The sequence below is a fragment of the Echinops telfairi genome, unplaced genomic scaffold (assembly GCF_000313985.2).
Source record: "Echinops telfairi isolate 266 unplaced genomic scaffold, ASM31398v2 ScPeMD7_15;HRSCAF=58, whole genome shotgun sequence".
Classification (NCBI taxonomy): Eukaryota; Metazoa; Chordata; class Mammalia; order Afrosoricida; family Tenrecidae; genus Echinops; species Echinops telfairi.
This window is the reverse complement of record NW_022103912.1, coordinates 9,525,125-9,545,293: the sequence shown is the minus strand read 5'-3', so window position 1 is coordinate 9,545,293 and position 20,169 is coordinate 9,525,125. Positions and strand designations below refer to the sequence as shown.

At 47.0% G+C, this 20,169-nt stretch overlaps 1 protein-coding gene across 1 annotated transcript in view; it reads left to right on the top strand.

Annotated features, from left to right (window-relative positions):
- NCKAP5 (NCK associated protein 5) overlaps nt 1–20,169 on the top strand; it is a 734,641-nt gene that overhangs the window by 365,239 nt on the left and 349,233 nt on the right. The window contains exon 6 of the mRNA XM_045287417.1: nt 19,119–19,268. Coding sequence (XP_045143352.1) covers nt 19,119–19,268 — 150 coding nt within the window. The remainder of the gene's footprint in view (nt 1–19,118; nt 19,269–20,169) is intronic.

Here is a 20,169-nt window from a genome sequence, read left to right as displayed (position 1 = left end):
GCCATCAAGCTCAGAAGCAACAAAGCCCACATGGAAGAAGCACACCAGCCTATGCAACCACGAGGTGTCAAAGGGATCAGGTGTAAGGCATCATCAGAACAAAAAATCTTACCATAGTGAATGATGGGGGAGTACGGAGTGGAGATCCAAAGCGAGGACTTTTTAAAGCCATGTCACTTGGAAGCAGTTGCTTAGTGGTACGCAGATCACAGCAAACCACCACCAGGTGCCCTGGTGGCCTAGTGGTTACCCAGTGGACTGTGAGGATGCACTGGGCCAGCAGTGGAAACCACCAGCTTGCTTTGAGCTACTCCCGTAAAGAGTTGCAGCCTGAGAAAGTCACAGAGGCACGTCTGCCCTGCCCTCTGGGTCACGATGAATGAGCAAGGACTCTGGATGTGAGTTTGGGTTGAGAACTTCCTCACCAGGTGTGAGCTATTCGGTGTGAAGCCTTCCTTGCTTCCCCCAGCTCCTTACCCGAAGGTGACCAGAGTTAAAGTGGGACGTCATTGACCAGGGGGGCAGATCTTGATTAAAAATTTGGTCTATATGGACCAAATAGACCATTCCCTAGCTTGTCATGCATTCTTTCCAAAAATCGGGGCTTTTTTAAAACACCAAAAAGTGGGACTGTCCCACCCAAAGCGGGATGTCTGGTCACCTTACCTGACGCTGCCATGTGGCTGTATCACTCCAGCCTCTGCCTCTGTGCCTGCCTGGCTCTCTTCCCTATGCTCTTGTCAGTAAGGAAGTCTCCCCCTCATTTCTCTTACAGAGACATCATTCCATGCAGGGCCCCCCCTAATTCCAAGATCATCTTCTTGCTAGATCACTCACTCCATTACATTGGCAAAGAACCTGCTTCCAAATAAGGTCACATTCACTTGGGCATTTGGGGTGGAGGGCGTTGGGGGCAAGGGGTGATGGAAGCAACCTACTGCAAAGGACACTCATCTCTATAATTCTACGGTGTTATTAAGTTAAGGTGACCAGATTTAAAGCGGGACACCATTGACCCGGGGATGGGAGGGGGGGTTCTTGATTGAAAATTTGGTCTATATGGACCAAATAGACCATTACCTAGTGAGTTAGTTAATTGTGCCAGCCTGGCCGATAATCACATGTGGTGCTGGTTGAAAGGCGGAGGGATAAATGGGTGGTGAAGCCTCGCCTTTCTAGTTCTCGGGTCTCTTGTTTTGTGATGGTTGTATCGGGTGCAGCTGCCTTAGCAGTTCCCTGCTTCAGCTTGCAAGATGGATTTCCTACAAGACATCCCCAAGGAGAAGCCGCATGGATCTATCCCGATGCAGCCCTGGGTGCTGGAGCAGCCGTGTGGAGACCCCTGCCAGTGCTGAGATGCTTACACGTTCACTGACTCAGCTTTCCTCCTGCAGTCGGCATCATTGCCTCTGTTTTGTGAGGTGGAGGACTTTGTGGACTGGTGTTGGGTATGGGTTAATGTTGGACTTGTGGGCTTGGGCAGCATTGGGTTGGGATGTTTTCGTGATGCACATTTTCTTTGCATAAAACTCTCTCTTATACGTGAGTTGCTGTGGATTTGTTTCTCCAAAGTACCTAGACTAATACATGGACCAAATAGACCGTTCCCTAGCTTATCGTGTATTCTTTCCAAAAATCGGGACTTTTTTAAAACGCCAAAAATCAGGACTGTCCCGCCAAAAGTGGGACGTCTGGTCACCTTATATTAAGTTGTTTTTAAACTTTTTTTTTAAAGTTATAATTCCTAAGAGTTTACATAATTGCCTACAGTCTTCTGAGGAATTAAAATGCCCGGATGTAATTGGCCCTGACACCACTGTGCTGCTTTTCTCTCATTTCTGTGCTTAGACATGAATGCTTTTCCTGTCAGATAACTTGACCCCGAAGGAAAACTGACAAGCAAAAGCAGACCATGGTTTGTCTGTTAAAACAAAATGTAACCTGTGTATAAACTGATGCCCCCGAAAAAGCCCCTTCCCTTCCTACAGGTGAGTGGCTATTGCCCCCACGGGCTTGTCTCTCGTAGGACAACATTATTATGGAATATCCAGAAAGTCTTTCTGGGTCGGGCTTCTATAGATGGGACTCCCAAACATACTGCCCCCCAGTAAGCCTGTGGTGTGGGAGACTGGGTTGAGTATCTCTGATCATTAACCAGGCATAGCAGTCGTTTTTTTTCCCCTTTGGAAAACAAATGAATTTGAACAGAGGAAGATCACGATGATGTCCACCCTTGAACTTCCGCCCTGTTTTCTTAGCTCCCTGGAGACAGGAAATCATGGGCTTTAGAACCTGGCTCATCCTTGCTTTATGAAACGGCCCTACAAGAGTTGACAGGGGAAGCTTAACCATTTTCGCATTAGGAAAGTTAGTTACAGCTGAGGTAGACATGAGGATGTGCCTAATGCAAAAACAAAACAAAAGCACATTCATTACCAGGAGCTCTCCTATAAGGTAACCTTTCAGCTATGTTGTTTCTATTGATTTTGCCTGCACAGCAAGCCCAGCATGGCAATGAAGAGGAATTGCTGCCATGGGCTGAGAGAGAAACAGCCCGGCCAGGGGGCTGCTGCTGGTATTTAAGCCATTCCCCGATTAATTGGCTTGACCAGCATATTTTGAGAGGCAGAATGACAGCTTCACAGGCTCTGTACCACAGTTTGGGGGTGCTTAGGAAAAGTGGCCAGCTGCCTCCTGTATTAGAGCTTAAATTCTGAGCACCATCCTGGTGTACAAAAGGGTACAGATGGCATTTGTAGCATTCCCACTTAGATTAAGTGCCCCCTTTGAATTCTTTCTGATCATTAACCAAGAATGTAGATAACCTTGCCCTCAGGCAGAATGCTTTGGCAAGTGGACTCCCTAACCCCCTTCTCCATCGAGCCAAGAGAGGGGTGTTCTCTCTTAGGGGCTTTCCTGAGTGTGCCCCTGGTGGATATCATCATACTGGGGACAGTGCAGGGGGTCCCATTGTCATGAATCCTGCCATTTGAATCTCGTCTTAACGGCTTTGGTCGGAAGGCCCTGCACCAATCACATAAACTCATAATGCATGTGTCCCAGCCGTGGTTCTGTTCTGGCTTCAGTAGTCCCACCTGTAACCATGATATGTTGATCTGCCATCAATCAGGAGTTTGTGACAGTCCCCTTTTCCCACATCTGTTTCACAAGCATCTTACATGTGAATCCTTGGACGCCATATTGACCTCCTGCTAATGGCCCCCTTCATCTGGATGTGATGTGTCTGTTTTTGCCCCTTAAGACTTCATAAAGGTTCTCCTTCAGTCTCTTTCAGATTAGGGTCTCTTTTGTACCCTAAAACACCCGCACTGTGCCTGCCATGGGTCTGTTCCATAAAACAAGAGCCTGGACTCTGATCAAGGTTCTCAGTCTGCATGAGTCTAACCTTGACCAAGGCCACGGAGGTTCTGCTCGCAACGCTGGGCCTGTGAATGTTCTCCCAAGGTTCTCATGCCTGTGTGTCTAGGACGGTGGGCTGGCCAGATGCATCATCTCCGAGGTCTTTTCTACAGCTCAGATCTGCGAGGAGGGCAGTGGACCTAGGGCATTTGTAAATGGTCCCTGGGAGAACAGTGGTGGTTTCTCTGCCCACATATACTTTCTCTTTTCCCCAAGAGGCTGCCTGCTGTCCAACTGTCCAACACAGGGGAGCGTTCACTAAGCGTGAGTTTTCGTCACCGCAGCGCCTCATTCAGATGCAGACACACACATGGTTCAGGATGTCTTCTTTTACTGCCTAATCACTCAGTAAATAAAGGAAGAGAGGATCTGAACACAAGAAAGCAGAGGTTGTAAACTACATAACAAAGGCTGCCATGAGCTCAGAGAAGCCACCCACTGTTAGAAATGACACGTGATACGGGGAGTGGGGAAGGGAAGAAAGGGCTCCGGTACTGGGGCTGATGTGAGAAGGGATGTCTTAGCAGTGCCCCTCAGCTTCATCCTCAGCGGTTCATCTTGGGCCACTTGATGACTCAGTGCGGGCCGCTGTTTCTTCTTCTCCGTAATGGGTCTCAGGAGTTTAAGCTGAATGTCGTCACTTTCAAAATGCTTCCTCAGGTGTGATTCCATCCACGCGTACACATCTTGCAAGATGAAGCGCGCCGCTCGTGGCTAGTCGTCAAGAAATGGTAGAACTCTAAGATCATTCCGCGATCCCTCTGTCCACCCACCCATCCCATGCCCTCACAGAACCAAACTGCCCCATTGGCCTGCTCTGTCCGATCCCTATCAGCGGCCAATGCGGAGAAGCGGCGGTCAACCCAAGGCTTCCGACGCGGAGAAAATGAAAAGGGTATGAGAAAGGTGGACATTTGGAGAGGGCCAAGTCCAGGCTCAGGGCCCCAGGGCTGGCAAGTTGGCGGTGCCCTCTCTTGTTCCAGTGACTGCCATTCCATTCACCATGTGCCAATCCCTGGCTCACGGGGACCTGTTTTTGTGAAACTTCATCAGTTAAAGCATCATTCCACATCAGGGGGAAAAAAGAAGAAAATATATGAGAAGACAGAATGCCTTTGAAAAGGAGAGTTAGCTAACAACGCAGGGAAGAGATGAGCAACATTTGCATCTACATTTGAACAAATGGCTGAGGTGGGAAAATGAGCCAATGATAGACCCTCTGCTTCTTGGGACACTGACACAGCTGGTTCAGCCTTAAGCGATTGAAGGATTTGGTGGAAAAGATGAGAAAATAAGTAATGGGGGATTATTGTATGTTGTTATTAGTTAGAATAAATCTGGGTGAAATTTCACATTGGCAAGGAATCCCAGGAAAGAAAGCCATGAGGAAGTCCCTAGGGATGCAGAAGAGATGTCCAAGGGAGCCATCACAGCCATCATTTCAAAGGTTGGCCACGCAACACACACCCTTCCAGAAAGAGCGAGGGTCATTGTTGCACCTCTTGTTCACCTTCTCTCCTTCTCTGGGGGGACCCCAGCTTCAGGCTGGTACTATCAATTTCATAAATATCTGTGTACACCTGACCTTTTCCTACCTGCTTTCTGTGAGGAGTCATCTAGCAGCCCACTGCCAAGGCCAAAGGGGCTGTTGGATCAAGCTTGTTGTCTTGAAGCCTGGCTCCTGTCTTTGCCTCTTCTGTTTAAGAACCTGGCGAAGACTATCATTCATGAGGGTTCGACCCTTTTGTAAATGGATTAAAACTTTTTTTTTTTCAAAGTGTGTTCTTTTACTGAGTTTGCCTCACACTTCCCAACAAATTTTGTCTCCACACTAAATTAATAAATGAGCACAGCAAAGCCATTCCCTTTATGAACGTCAAGCCTGCCCTTAGACTGAATTAGCCAGCTTCTGCTGTAATTTTCCATGGTGATCTGAAAACAATTCCATGTGCATGCCCTTCCTTGCAGCCTTATTTGTTTATGTGTAAAAGTAAACCTACAAAATAACTTGTACAAATATCCCTAAGTGATGAATTAGCCTGTATTGCTCTCGTGTTCCTAATGTTTAATTAATCCTATTGTTGGTGCATTTTTTCCTCCCCTATGCATTTTTATTGCCTTTTCTGGCCATTTGAACATCAACACTAGGGGCACCAAACAGTGAGTATTGTCACAATAATAATTAATGCAAGTTTTGCACCTTCCAAGGCACTTTCAAAGCCGAGCTCATCCGATCCTCCCTTTAAAACTGGAATGGCAGAATGTTCAAATACATTTCACCAATGAAAATCGAAAGTGAGTTTCCACGGGGAAGTTGCATCTCCAGAAGTGGAGCAGGGAGTCAGAGGCGGTGGTAAACGTGGTCTTTGGATTTCCAAGTCCATGGTCTTGAGGAGGTGGTAGGAGTTATGTTCTACGCTAGAGATTCTTAAGTGGAGCTGTGACGTGGGATCACCTGGAGCGTTTTATAAAATGTGATGTCCTGGTTGCATCCCAAGGATGCTGAGTGACTTGGTCTGTGTATTGCCTAGGTGCCAGGAATCCCGAAGCCTTTCCCCAACGAGTCTAAGAGCAAATTGGGTTCTGAACAGACCCCTGCGCTACAAGGCCTTCGATGCAGCTGTGAATGACTCTCTTCTGGCTCCCCAGGCTAAAGCTTCCTTAGGGCTGGGGTCAAGTTTTAATTAAACCACCACCTTCAGCTGCCCCAGTGTAGTCTGTTTAAGCCCTTTTATATAGTAGTTCAGCAGGGATTCTGGGGAAGGTGGGCGCTGAGTTGGTCCTTGCAACAGGAGAATTCACGTGAATAGCTAGGATCTTTGGGCCTCTGGATACGTTAGTGAGAGATCACCAAGGAGTGGGGGACTATGGTAAAAAAAAAAACAAAACCAGCAGGGGACGATGGGCCCTTTGGTGACAGGAATAAAAGCCCTGGTGGCTTCGTGATGGGTTGGACCACTAACCGAGAGGTCAGCACTTCGAAACCCGCAGACTCTTCTCAGGGGAATGATGGGACTTTCTACTCCCTTAAAGAGTTAGTCTCGGGAGCCCTCAGGAGCAGTGGATTTTTGAGTTTTGCTAGTGAGAAGAAGCAGAGACGTGTGAGTACTCTGATGAGAGCCCGTGGAGGGTGGTGGGTGTTCAGGAGGAAGCTGGGTGCTTCGGGTCGAGGGACCCTGAGTTATGGCATGGTGTTCATTGCGCCACTGTATGAGTTCAGATCTGGTGGTGTCGCTCACAGGGTGTGTAACGGCTCTGGCTTTTGGAAACCTCACCCCCAGCCTTCTTGAGCCCCAGGGTGTTAGCAAGGTGCACTTTGAAGAGGATCTCAGGGAACAGCGACAGCCCACAACTCATTTGAGAGGACATGGAGCAGATGTGTAATACAAGGCTCAGGTTGAACACCCCTCGGATCTCCAAGTTCCAAAACGTTTCCTTAGAGCCGCGCTGTCAGAGTAGCCTGATCCATCAGAGCTTCTGACTGACCTGTAGAGTGCTGGACCTGAAAGCCACTGAATGGGATGCGCTGAGTGACAAATAGAAGTCTGGAGCATGTCCTCCTCGTGGGGTGAAAGCGACAGATCCGTAGTTCTGCGAAGAAAGTGTTTTTAGAGGTGAGAGTAGGCTATCAAATGGAGACCAGCACTGTTTGGAAGAAGTGGTAGAACCTCACCAGTAGCTGGAGTCGCTGGGAGGGCAGGCTCTGCTTACTGACTATGGGTTGTCATGTTGGCGTACATGAGGTGGCCCACCTCGGCTGCCCTTGATTTTCGAAGGACAGGTTCAGGTTCCTTATGAGCCACAGGCATTGCATGGTGAGCACGGTGATTGACAGGTCTGGGGTACTGGGAAGGAGGGGAGGACAAGGGAGGTTGTTGGAAGACTGGACTCTCCGAGAGGAATAATCCCTCCATCAACCACATCGTTTAGCACGTAAGAAACTGACGTCGCAGATCAGTCGAGTGGCGTTATCAGCCTCCGGTGGCCATCAGTGCAGGTCCAGAGCCAGATTCCTGCTCAGTGATGCGTTCTATGGGTGCTCCTGTCTGGGACAGACAGAGGAGGACACAGCTGGGTGCTCAGCACGCAGATGGCCACTGGTGAGATCTGGGAAACCGTTGACCGGAGAATGTTCGAAGACCTCTGCCTCCGATAGAGCCATTTGCCTCCGGAACAGCCTCCCCAGGTCATTGTTCTCCAACTGCACCGAGATCCTACAGGAAGAAAATGCTTAGGATATTTTGGAACTCCTGTTCTGGAGGCAATGCCCAGTACCTTCGTCTTGCGGGTAATGCCGATGTTTCTACTTATCTGTCTCCGATGCGCTTCCTTCCTTCCTGCACACTTTTCCTCTCTCCTAGCCCCAAGCAGAGGAATCCTGTGGCAGGGCTGCAGGCCGGCTTCACCCAGCTCTTCTCTGCTCCCCCTGTGGGGGAGTGGCTTGTCAGGATGATGTCCCACTCCGCGACAAAGACACAGCCTCAGGTGAACGTCTCCTGCTGCTCCCAGGGGTTAGGGATAAAAATAATCGTTTTCATGTCAAAAGCACACCAGGAGAACATTGCTAGCAAAACGCTGTCAGGCCTGGAGTCCTGTGCCTGACTGCGGAGAACAGGCATTATGTAAATGGTCCCTGTCAGTTCCATTAGGTGCAAATAAGGGTTGCTTTTTTTCTGTTCTGACATGAGTCCCCAGGAGAATTCATAGATGATCCATCTCTGGCTTTCAAAAATTCAACTCATGTGCCTCATTGGGGCTCTTCTTTTAGTTAACCCAGCAGAGGAGGGAGGTGGGAGGTGGCGGGATCCTTGGTTAGGAGTGGGCTCTGCAGCTGGAGACTTCCCTGGGCACTTGAGGAAGGGGCAAGTTTGTGGCTTGAAATGCCCGCGCCCTCCTGGGTGAGCTGCAGCACCTGTGAGGGGGGCCAGGGGGCAGGCGTCCATTTAGTGGATGCGTAGACCAAATATTACTTTCAAGAAGTGGAAATCAATGTAATGCCTGCCTTTTTTTTCACGCTTTTTTGCATATTGATATTCTGTGAATCCTTTGCTTGATGTTTATGATAGCAAAGTGCTTTCTAACAATTCTGTTGAGATTCCTTAGGGGCATCTAAGTGATTTAGCATGAAGCTTACTCACAAGGACACAGTCTGCTATCAGAGATAAAAGCTGGTGGTACGTTTTCACCAGCACCGTCCTGGTTATGGGCCTTTATTGGCTAGGGTCTGTGTGTGGACAGGGTGTGGCACACAGTGCCACCCACAGCATGATCATATCTGTGAGAGCCTTACGTTAGAATTGATGCATGGTGGATTGCTAGCTGTCTATTGAACGTGGACTGACAAATTATCTTTTCTGTATACACGCCCTTCTTTGATTATTATTATTCGTTATGGTTACATTTGAATACTTGAGTTATCGGAAGAGGAAACTGCATCTCAATATAGTTCACTTTATTGAACGCAGAGGACAGGTCTCTTTTTTTCTATCATCAAATGCCAAAATAAAGACGAAAGAGTAGATAAGATTGATCATATTTTCTGCAATGTAATTGTAGGCACATCAGTTATCAACAAGAGGTATTCATGGATACAGTGAAACAAAAAATTCTGAATTATTTAAAGTTCTTTAAAATAACATTCCCCTCCCCCAGGAATCTCATAAATGTGGCTGCTAAGAATGTAAGTAAAAGATTGTGGTAATATAGCTACCCACCATTCTCTCAGGCCACAATCTCAGTTTCCCTGAAATTCTGGTTTCCTGTCCTTTGAACTATCTTATACAGAGAGAATTCTTTCATACAGAGAGAACGGGTGAATGAATGAGGAAGAAAATGAAAGCCTGAATGAACTAGAATTGCAAATTCTGCTGCTAACTGAAATAGATTTTTTGTTGTTGTTTTTTTTAATCATTTTATTAGGGGCTCATACAACTCTTATCACAATCCATACATACATCAATTATGTAAAGCGCATGTGTACATTCATTGCCCTCATCATTCTCAAAACATTTCCTCTCCATTTAAGCCCCTGGCATTAGGTCCTCATTTTATCCCCTCCCTCCCTGCTTCCCCCTCCCTCATGAGCCCTTGATAGTTTATAAATTGTTATTTTGTCATATCTTGCACTGTCCAACGTCTCCCTTCACCCCCTTTTCGGCTCTCCGTCCCCCAGGGAAGAGGTCACATATAGTTCCTTGTAATCGGTTCCCTCTTTCCTACCCACCCTCCTTCTACCCTCCCAGTCTTGCCACTGACTCGTTTTATTATAGACCTGCAACAGAGGTTAGCAAGCTCCTCTGGCAAAGTCATTAAGGCACTTGATACTAACCCAAGAGTTGGTGGTTCCAACCCAGCAGCCACTCCTTGAAAGAAAGAGGAGGCAGTCTGCTTCTGGAAAGAGTTACAGCCTTGGAAACCCAAAAGGACCGTGTCTGCTCCGTCCTGCACGGTCTCCAGGTCAGAAGTGACTGGAGACAAGGGTGTTGTCTTTCCTTTTTCTTGGAAATACAAGTTTAAGGATAGCCACTAACTGTTGGAACTGCCCCAGTTCCACGAAATCCTGGCTGCTTTTGATTTCTTCCCGTGCAGCCTACACACAGAAAACCATCTACGGGCCGCGTGACATATTCTGTTGCCCAGGTCTATTTTTAGAGGCTCCGTCACCTGGAGCACACCCTTATGGGAATTAGGACTCCTTTCTCCGCACCCTTCTGTGCCACAGTTGAGTTTCCCTTTATGTAAAGTGCCTTTAGACCTGAACTGTTACAAAAGGATATAAGTGCTGCTGATAGCTAGAGTAGGCCCTGAAAGCATCATCTGAAGTGTATTCATGTAACTCCATAGAGCTGTTCAATACGGAAGATAGAGCTCCATCGTGAGGAGGGTGGAGAGAGAGAGTAACGGGAGTCGTTGTGGATTGATGTGGTGATGGCCGCTGGTTCATAATAGAGACATAAAGAAAACACGTGTTCCCTCATCCATCATGCACATTTAATCTGGGGGAGTTTACTGTGTGCTAAGTTCTCATGGTAAGTCAAATACAGGAATGAGAAAGAAGACTCTTACATGTTTTGCCTGACAGTGGTAATGTTAAACGGTGAACAAATTGGGATGTTCTTTTAAAATCCAGTGATTTATCTGATACTATTCCCCCCCCCCCCTTTAAAAATTTAGTATGCTAGTGCTGAACAAAAGCTGCTAGCTGGTCCCTGGGAATGTTGTTACGGCATTTGCCGAAGTGCTGTCTAAAGTGACAATATATTCTGCACACCCTCCCTGCCAGCAGAAAACAAATGAGTAAATAAATCACAGACACTGGAGCACCGGGGCAGCTGTCAGCCAGCCACTGGCCTCCACAGCCTCCTTCGGTGAGCATTGTGCTGTGTGTGTATGTTTTGAACTAATTGAATCACCATTAAGTATGGGAGGGGCTGGTCAAATTTACTCTGGGGATAGTCATCGGAGACCAGACCTGACCTAGCTGAGAAAACCCCTGGCTCCTTAGAGCAATGGTCTGGGGCTTTAGGGGCGATGCTGCCTGTGATCTGTGATGTGGCTCCTGGTTGGCTAAAGAGCACAGGATCTCGGCTGGAGTCGCCATTAAGAATAGATCGAGGCGTGCATGGGAAAGTCAAAGAGAGATAACGGAGCCTGTGCAAAGCGCATCCTCTTTGAAATCAGAAGAACAGTGTTTAAATCCTGGCTCTGCCACGGACTGCTACGGTCAGCAGGTCACTTCATCATCTAGCCAAGCCTATTTCCTACCCATCAAGGGATTCAACGTGTTTGCCTTACAGCCCTGCTCCCACAGTCCTAAAGAAAACAGTGTGTGTGAGGCCCTTTTTCATGGGCCCTTTACTTTATCAAGCCTGATGTCCACCCACGACAGCAGAGCTGATCTCTCCTGGAAACACAGCCAAAGTTGACATGAGATGAGTTGAAGTCCTTTTCTGAATCTGGCCTGAACCTCTGCACTCCCTGGCAGCAGCTGTTGTAAACGTTGTTGAATATCGATTTCACAGGAAGGCCAACTGACAAACTATGAGATCTCATTTCATCAACCATTCATGTGAAACATACTGAAGTCAACCACTGCTTAGATGATTATAGTAGCAACCTGTTTCCTCAAAGCCACACTTAAAAATCAGATCTACGGTCTTTGGGTCCATTTGGCTCATAGTGACCCTATGGGACAGAGTAGGTGGCATGTCTAGTAATTAACTCGTGATGCATTCAGTGAAATAGTCCTTCAGTGCTGCTACTGTGTGCTAGCATGTGGGAGACTGATGGCCTCAAGGTGAATGAGGCCTGTGTTAGTCTGGGTAGACTAGAGAAACAAAATTCATAGACACTCATATATGTATAAGTAAGAGCTTTATATACAAGAGCACTTGAATATTGAGAAAACAAACATCCCAGCCCAGTCCAGATCAAGTCCCTACATCCGAAATTATCCCATATGTCCGATACCAATCTATAAAGTCCTCTTCAGACTCGTGAAACACATACAATGACTCCGAATGCAGGAAGATCACAGGCCAGTGGGTGGAAAGTTTGTGGATCCAGTGGCACTGTAAGCGTCTCACCACTGGCAGGGGTCTCCACGTGGCTTCTCCGGCTCCAGAGGTCTGGCTCCCTCAGCCTCTCTCTGTGTCTTCTCCACAGGGATGTCTCACAAGTGTGAGCTTGTGAGCTATGTATCTCCTCAGTGTCTCCAAATGAGGTCATCAAGCTGGGACCTGATTGACAGGCTAGACTCCACCCCTTCATTCTGAATCCTCAAATTGGCACCAGATTATGTAACTACCACCAGGCCCATTTATGTATTTGGAAGGAGTTCCATCCAGTCGTTCTCCATAATACCATGTTTTAAAGCTTGCTGCCTTGTAGTCCTAACCGTAGCTAGCTGGCAGTGAAGGGCTGTGTGAGCTGAGCCGCGAACTAACCACGTTCCCTGGACTGTCATTTGTTGGAGGTGAAAAGATGCAGCCCGTTGCTTTGTGTTGATTGATATTACTTTACATAGACCCGATGATGCTGACTACATGAGAACAAAAGATGAGAGCTCCCCTGAAGGTGAATCATTACCCTGGTTACCACTTAGAGAAACATATCGCTCCGAAGATTGCTTTATGGACTGATGAGGCGAAATTTGATTTAAACCCTCGGATGCTGACTGAGCTCCTAAATCTTTAGCTTCCTGAACACTGGCTGGTATTTGTGGAGCCATACAAGCTTATGGTCTCAAACATCCGTGAAATATGTGGAGACTGAAAGTGTGGTCGCTTCATTTTTATAGAATTCACTGCTGATTAAAGTCCGTAAAAATATGGGAAAGGGCGCTCTGGAGTCAACGCAAACTCTTCCCAATCTGGCATTGTCAGCGCGCACTCCCATTATTTTTGTGCTTTCTCTCTTGGAGATTAATAAGGAGACTAGCGTGACTACGTAGGCATCAGTGGTCCCATGGGGTTTATGTTGTCAGTTAAAGGGAGAATAGCTTACCTTTTGTGTATTATTTCCCGCTAATTGTTTTTCAAACACCAAACTCCAGGAGATAATGAACAGTGGGACTACAATGTTCCTCTCAGTCCCTGCAGGGCCTCCCCTCAACCTTTTCCTCCCACGCCTCCTCCTCCCCGCACTGCTGGCTGCACTCCCCCAGCCGGCGAGGCAGTGCCTGCTGTGATTCGTGCTCCTGCCAGGCCTCAGACACTCATAGCTCCTGGAGCAGGTGGTAGTGGTGGTGTTGGGTACCATCCAATGGGTAACACCCCAGAGTGACCCTATGCATAACAGAGTGCATAACTGCGTCGTCCTGCACCATCCTCACCAGCGCCCCTATGTTTGAGCCCATTGTTGCAGCCCCGGTGTCCATCCATGTCCTTAAGGGCTGAGATAGTTTATTGTGCCAGCCTGGCAGATGAACACAAGTGGGATTAACTGAAGGGCAGAGAGATAAATGCCTTGGTGAGTCTCGCCTTTCTTGTCTCTCGCTCTGTGATCATCGGACCAGTGTGCGGCTGCCTTGCTTGTCCTGTGCCTCAATTTAAAAGCTACACTACCTGTGGGACGCCTAGCCTGTGGACTGTGTTGCTGTAAGTTGAGGTCCCTTTAAGACATCGCTGGAGCTGGGGACTGGCAGTTGGTGACCTGGCTGGCAGTTGGTGACCTGCCTTCTGATTGGCTGCTGTGCTGACATAGCCTAGCTCTCTCTATAAATAGAGGAAGATCTGGCAGCAGACTGGACTGGAAGGACTGCTAGTCTCTCACTTCTCTCTCACGGCAGTGAGTTGAATTGAGCCATTTGTAGTGCTTCATAATTTAACTGTTTGTTGCTTGTATTATATATTTATCTGTATATGATTTAACAGTTCATTCCTTGTTCTATATCTACTTATCTTTATAAATAAATATCTTAAATTATCAGCCATTTGGTTTTATCTCTCTAGAGAACCCTGTCTAACACAAGGGCCTTCCTCTGTGCTCCTCTACTTCACCCTCCAGGGGTTGATCTTTCTGGACCACAGGTCCAAAGTCTTCAAGACGAACTCTCGCCATCCTTGCCTCTGAGGAGCACTCTGGCCTTACTTCTTCCAAGACCGGTTAGTCTGCGCGACTGTCCGGATTCTTCGCCGGCACCACCATTCAACGGCAGTGATCCGTTTTTAGTCTTCCGTCCTCAATGCCCAACTTCCACCTGCAGATGAAGCGATTAAAAAGACCATGGCTTGGGTCAGGTGCACCTTCGTCCTCAAAGGAACATCCTTGCTCTTCAGCATTCTAAAGAGGTCTGTGCGGCAGATTGACCCGATGCAATGCGTCGTTTGATCTCTTGATGCGGCTTCCGTGAGCTCCAGGTAACAGTGGTAGCTGAATAATGGTGATTCACACCAAGACAGGGATATTGTCAGGACCACTGATGCCATAATGCTGGCTGAACTCCTGGCACCACCCTCACACCCATCCTTCCATCGTCCACATGCGCCCCCACCCCTGCACCCAGATGTGCACAAAGTCTCAGTAAGGCACTCCCTGCAAGTCAGGCCCCATGTGTCCAGTAGCCACAGCTTAGGACTTTGTCCTCTGGGGGCTCATACTTTTTAATGCAATAAGTTTGATGGGGACCTATGTATGGATTAGACCATACTGCCTGTATAAAAAGTGGTATGTGCACACGAACCACATCACAATGTACTATTTCACAGAGTGTCTTGTGATTATTAAGTGGCACCTACCTGTCCTTGATGCTTTGGGTTTTATTTTAATTGTTATGTGTTCATGAGTATAATAAAGATTCAGAAGTTGGTGACTGACTATGAAATACAGCCGTCCAGCTATCTTGGAGCCTATTCTCCTTTGCTTATTTTTCTCTTTTGCTCTTCCACTCCCTTCAAATGTATCTGTTCCATCTTCCCTCTTATTATTATTGCAGTGGATCAAAGCACTTTTATTGGAAAGTTATTAAGGAGCCTGGAGGAGAGGAGAGGAGAGGAGAGGAGAGAGGAGAGGGCAGGGAGCCTCACCTACTACATTTGGCCTCAGGGCATTTTAGACTAGGGATCACAAGGAACTGGGCTGTTCCATCCCTGGGCAGCTGACAGCTGTGTCTTTGTGCGCAGGCTGGTGGCGTATCCCAGCATCGTGCAAGCCTCCAGTCAGTCCTCGCCATCAGCAGCCCCCACCCCCAGCCCAGCACCGTTCACAGTGCTCCTGTGACTTTCTCCTCCCAGCATCTGTGTCTGAGGGCACTTGTAGCTCCAGGAAATCCGTACCCTAGGAACCACTGATTCTGGGGGGAGTGCCTAAACCCCCCTCCTCCCTGCAATAATGTTGAGACATATGCTTCATTCCACTTCCCTGTTACTCCTGTGGAGTTGAGCTTCCATGGCTCAGGAATGTAGGCTATAATGCAGCCCTTCCTTGAATTACTTCTCTATCGCCCTGTTAGCATTTCCCAGTTCAACTACTTACTTACTTGCACCCATCCCTGTTTTCTCAGGGAAACAAGACAGGATCCAAGCGGCACAGAAATGCTGGCTGGGAAGTTGAGATTCTTGGCTTCTGGGCTCCACTCTTCAACACTCCGGCCTTTGCTGCTCCCATCAGCATATGCCGCTTCTCTTCCGATCCTCACGAAACGTGTTTTCTTCAGCTTGGAGAACTTCCCCCCTTGCAATGCCCTTTTGTCTACAGTATACATTGCTTTGTATTTCCGCTCCTCCCCAAGAAGTTTTCAAACCAGGGATTGTCTAAGAAATCGCTTCGTTCACTTTCTGCCTAACTGCTGCAATTTTAGTCACATAGGCACGCTGAAGGAAGCTGCTCCCACGATGACTTCCGTTCTACCCGTCTAGCGGTCTTCTTTCTGCTCTCTCGTCGGCCCTGTTGCAGTTGGGTACATGGACCACATCGGCGCATGTGACCTGGAACTTTAGTAATTATAAAGGATCTCTGTACCATCCTTTTATTTTACATCCTGGGAAACGGAACCTTCGCGATGTTGAGTGTCCCACTGGGTGCCAAAGGCCGATAGTATCACATCATCTAGAGCAGTGGTTCTCAACCTTCCTCATGCCTCAACCCCTTAAAACAGTTCCTCATGGTGTGGTGACCCCCCCAACCATAAAATTACTTTCATTGCTTCTTCATCACTCTAACTTTGCTACTGTTATAAATCGGGTGACTCCTGTGAAAGGGTCGTTCCGCCCCCAAAGGGGTCGCGGCCCACAGGTTGAGAACCACTGCTCTAGAATGTCCCAGTTGCTTCACATCATAATATTGAAATATGGTGTCTATATATTTCAAATATAAGAGGTGTGCATAAATATATCTGTATATATATTTGTATATGTATGTGCGTGTATATATATGTACTTGTGGGCATCTGTCTGTATGTGATGTGGCATTGGTGGTTCAGTGGTTAAGTGCTCAGCTGTCAGTTCAGAAACTCGGAAGTTTGAATATAGCAGCCACTCCACAGGAGGAAGATACAGCTCTACCCTTCTGTAAAATCACAGCCTAGGAAACCCTGTGGGGACAGTTCTGCTCCGCCTGCAGCGTCACCATGAGTCATAATTCACTCCAGGCCAGTGGGTTTGGTGGAAATGTGTATGTGATTGTGTGTATGTGTCTGTGTGTGTACAAGGCATTTCAGATAAAGAAACTGAAATTCATTGAAGTTACGTAGTTCACTTAAGATAATTTGCCAAGCTTATAGCTAAGTGGTAAATCTGAAATAGAATGGTCAGATTCCAAAGTGTTTGGCCTTCTATTCTCCTCACAGCAACCTCTCTTTGATTTTGTTTTTAATTAGCTGTAGAACCCTAATTCTTAAAAGGTACTTCAATACATTCGGAAAAAGTACAAGTGAGATTTGCTGAGAGAGCAATCAAAAAAGATAATCCCCCCACAGAACTAGAAGTAGATGATGACATTTAAAAACAAAACAACCACAAAATCCTTTGTCTTCCGATCTTTATAGACAGTATTTGTTCACAGTGATCCTATATCTGAATGAGAAGTAGAACGTCCGCATGGTTGCAAAGTTGAGTTGTAAGTAATATCTGCCAACTTCCTATTCCTGTCATTAAAATGCTGACAGGCAGCATAACCTAAACAAAGAGTCGGGGCTATAAAATGCTATCATGGGCTGTATGTCTGTCCTGGCAAGAGGATGTACACTTTAATTCTGCAGGGAGGGCACTTACCTGAAATGAATGCATACCTGCTAGAGTAGGGAGCACACCTGAACAGGTGTAACAGAAGAACGCATGTTCTGAACGCTGCACTAAACGGGTGGGTCAAGTTAACGAGGCTAGCAGATTTCAGTGTTTCATCATCACACACATGAAGACAAGTATTTTCAAAGGAACTACACTTTTTTTTTCCAAAAGGGAATTCAATCCATTTGTGGGGGCGGGAAGCACTTCTAAAGCAATTTGGCTTTTATCTTGAAATCTGTTTTCTTTACTGTACTGTTATTTCTTTAGTCGATGGTATAAGTGCTCTGAAGGACAGAAACCCATCTCTTGTGCTTCTGTTTTTGCAAAGGATCTCTGCTTAGGACTAGGTCGACAGAAGTCTCTCACCATGGCGAACCCAGTGGAGCTCAGATGGTCGTACAGTGGTCAGAAGGAAAGAGGGTCATGGGATGAAGTCACGTTGTTCTGAGGCTGGAGGGTCTTGGTAGAGTACAAAGTGGATAAGACTGGGTTTCTTTCCTTCAGCTATCGTATTGCCTTGACATTTCTTTTTCCCTAGAGCACAGGAGCCAATCATGAGGCTCAAAATAGTGTTTCACAGCTCCCCAAAAGCTGCCAGAGAAGAGGCTGAACAAGGAGCATGCAGCAGGGACCAGAGACAAGCTAACATTTTACGTCTGCCTCAAGGCTATGCTGGAAATCCTGCAGTGCTTGCAAAGGGTGCTTAAGGGCTGTGTCACCGTCGAGCTGCAGGAGCAAATTGGTTTCTGTTTAGGATTCTGAAATTGCGATTTGAATACTGTCTGATATTTTGTTTGCCTTTAACTTAATCTAAATGATTGCTTGACCGGAGAATTCAGTGATCCCATTTTGAGTAGCAGAGCCATTAGAAAGCAAGGTCCCTATCGCGTCTGGGGACTTAAAGCCTTGAAAGTAAACAAGCGGCATCTAGCCCAGAAGCAACAAAGCCCACATGGAAGCAGCACACCAACATGTGTGATCATGAAGGGCCGAAGGGACCAGGCTTCAAACACCAAAGGCGGGGTGGCGCGGGATGGGGACCTAATGCCCATCTCTAGACAACTGGACATATCTTGCAGAGGGGTAGTGGGGAGATGAGTCACTTAGGGTTCAGTATAGCAATAATGAAACCTACAACCTTCCTCTAGTTCTTAAACGCTTCCTCCCCCCAATTACCATGACCCCAATTCTGCCTTGCAGACCTGGTTAGACCAGAGGATGCACAGCGGTACAGATGGGAATTGGAAACGCAGGGAATCTACGACAGATGAACCCCTCAGGACCAGGGGTGACAGTGGCGATACCAGGAGGGAAGGGGGTGTAGTTAGAAAGGGGGAATTGATCACAGGGATCTACATATATCCTCCTCTCTGGGGGACGGGCGGAGAGGGGTGGGTGAAGGGAGACACCGGGCAGTGTAATATAAGATATAATAATAATTTATAAATTATTAAGGGTTCACAGGGGATGGGGGAGTGGGAAGGGCGGGGGGGCGGGAATGAGCTGATTCCGGGAACCCAAGAGGAAAGCGAATTTTGGGAATGATGAGGGCAACAAATGTATAGGTGTGCTTTACACCATTGATCTATATATTGTGATGAATTGTATGAGCCCCAATAAAATGATTTTTTAAAAAAAAGAAGAAATCAAGGTACCAAAGTTGCTATTTTTGTTTCTTCCAGTTTAGAGCTGAATCCCATTGTGTGGATAAAAGTGGATTGCATGATTCTTAAGCAAGGTATCCCAGGTGCCGTCACTTCTCCCACCGGGCGACGGCAGTTGCATTTAGATGCTCTGTCCTGCCAGAGTTCAGTACAAATGCCAACGACTGACTAATGTATGCTCCGCTCACCATCTTTATCTCAGCCTCAGAAAGAACGCTAAGGCAGTGGGGGCTTTCCAAACCTCCAGCCTTTGACTCCTGCTTATTTCTCAGTGGAAATGATTGAAAGCAATAATTCTCTCTTGCTGCAGGAGGAACTGTCAGAAGAAGAGAGAAAACACCAAGAAGCTCTAAACGACCTTCACGTGGTGGTCGACGAGGATTTGAGGAGCGAAAGTAGCAGTACAGAGGAGGGCAAAGGGAAGACCAAATTGCTGTTAGAACGATTGAAAGCGCTGGAGGTAAGAAATAAAACGATGGTTGTGCGTTTAAAGAAAAATCACATTGTGCTCCTTCTTTTATTGGACCTGATTTGAAGTGAGTATAAATCTTCCCTTCTCAATTCACCCTGACTAATACGATCTAGGGTAACCCATCATGAGCCATCCATCAGTGATGTGCAAAACCTTATGATTCGTAGCACTTGAAAAGGTCTCAATCTAGTGACAACGACCATATGGCCTTAAAAAGAACCCGGGGCAGTGATTGACTTTAATTGTACTTCAGCGCTTCAACTGGAAAGCTTCCTAAATTTGTAAGTTGTCCCTAGGGAGGGTTCCTAAAACGATAATCTCCCTGAGGGGAGGGACCTATAATCCATAATATCTGGAGTAAACAAATGAATGAAATAACCAACTCTTTTTTTTTAATCGTTTTATTAGGAGCTTATACAACTCTTATGGCAATCCATACATACATCAATTGTGTAAAGCACATTTGTACACTCATTGCCCTCATCATTCTCAAAACACTTGCTCTGCACCTAAGCCCCTGGCATCAGCTCCTCATTTCTTCCCCTCCCTCCCTGCTCCCCCCTTCCTCATGAGCCGTTGATAATTTACAAATCATTTTGTCATATCTTGCCCTGTATGATGTCTCCCATCACCCACTTTTCTGTTGTCCGTCCCCAGGGAGGAGGTCACATGTAGATCCTTATAATCAGTTCCCCCTTTCCAACCCACTCTCCTTCTACCCTCCCAGTATTGCCACTTACACCACTGGTCCTGAAGGGATCATCACCCTGGATTCCCTGTGCTTCCAGTTCCTATCTGTACCACTGTACATCCTCTGGTCTAGCCAGACTTGTAAAGTAGAATTGGGATCATGATAGTGGGGAGAAGGAAGCATTTAGGAACTAGAGGA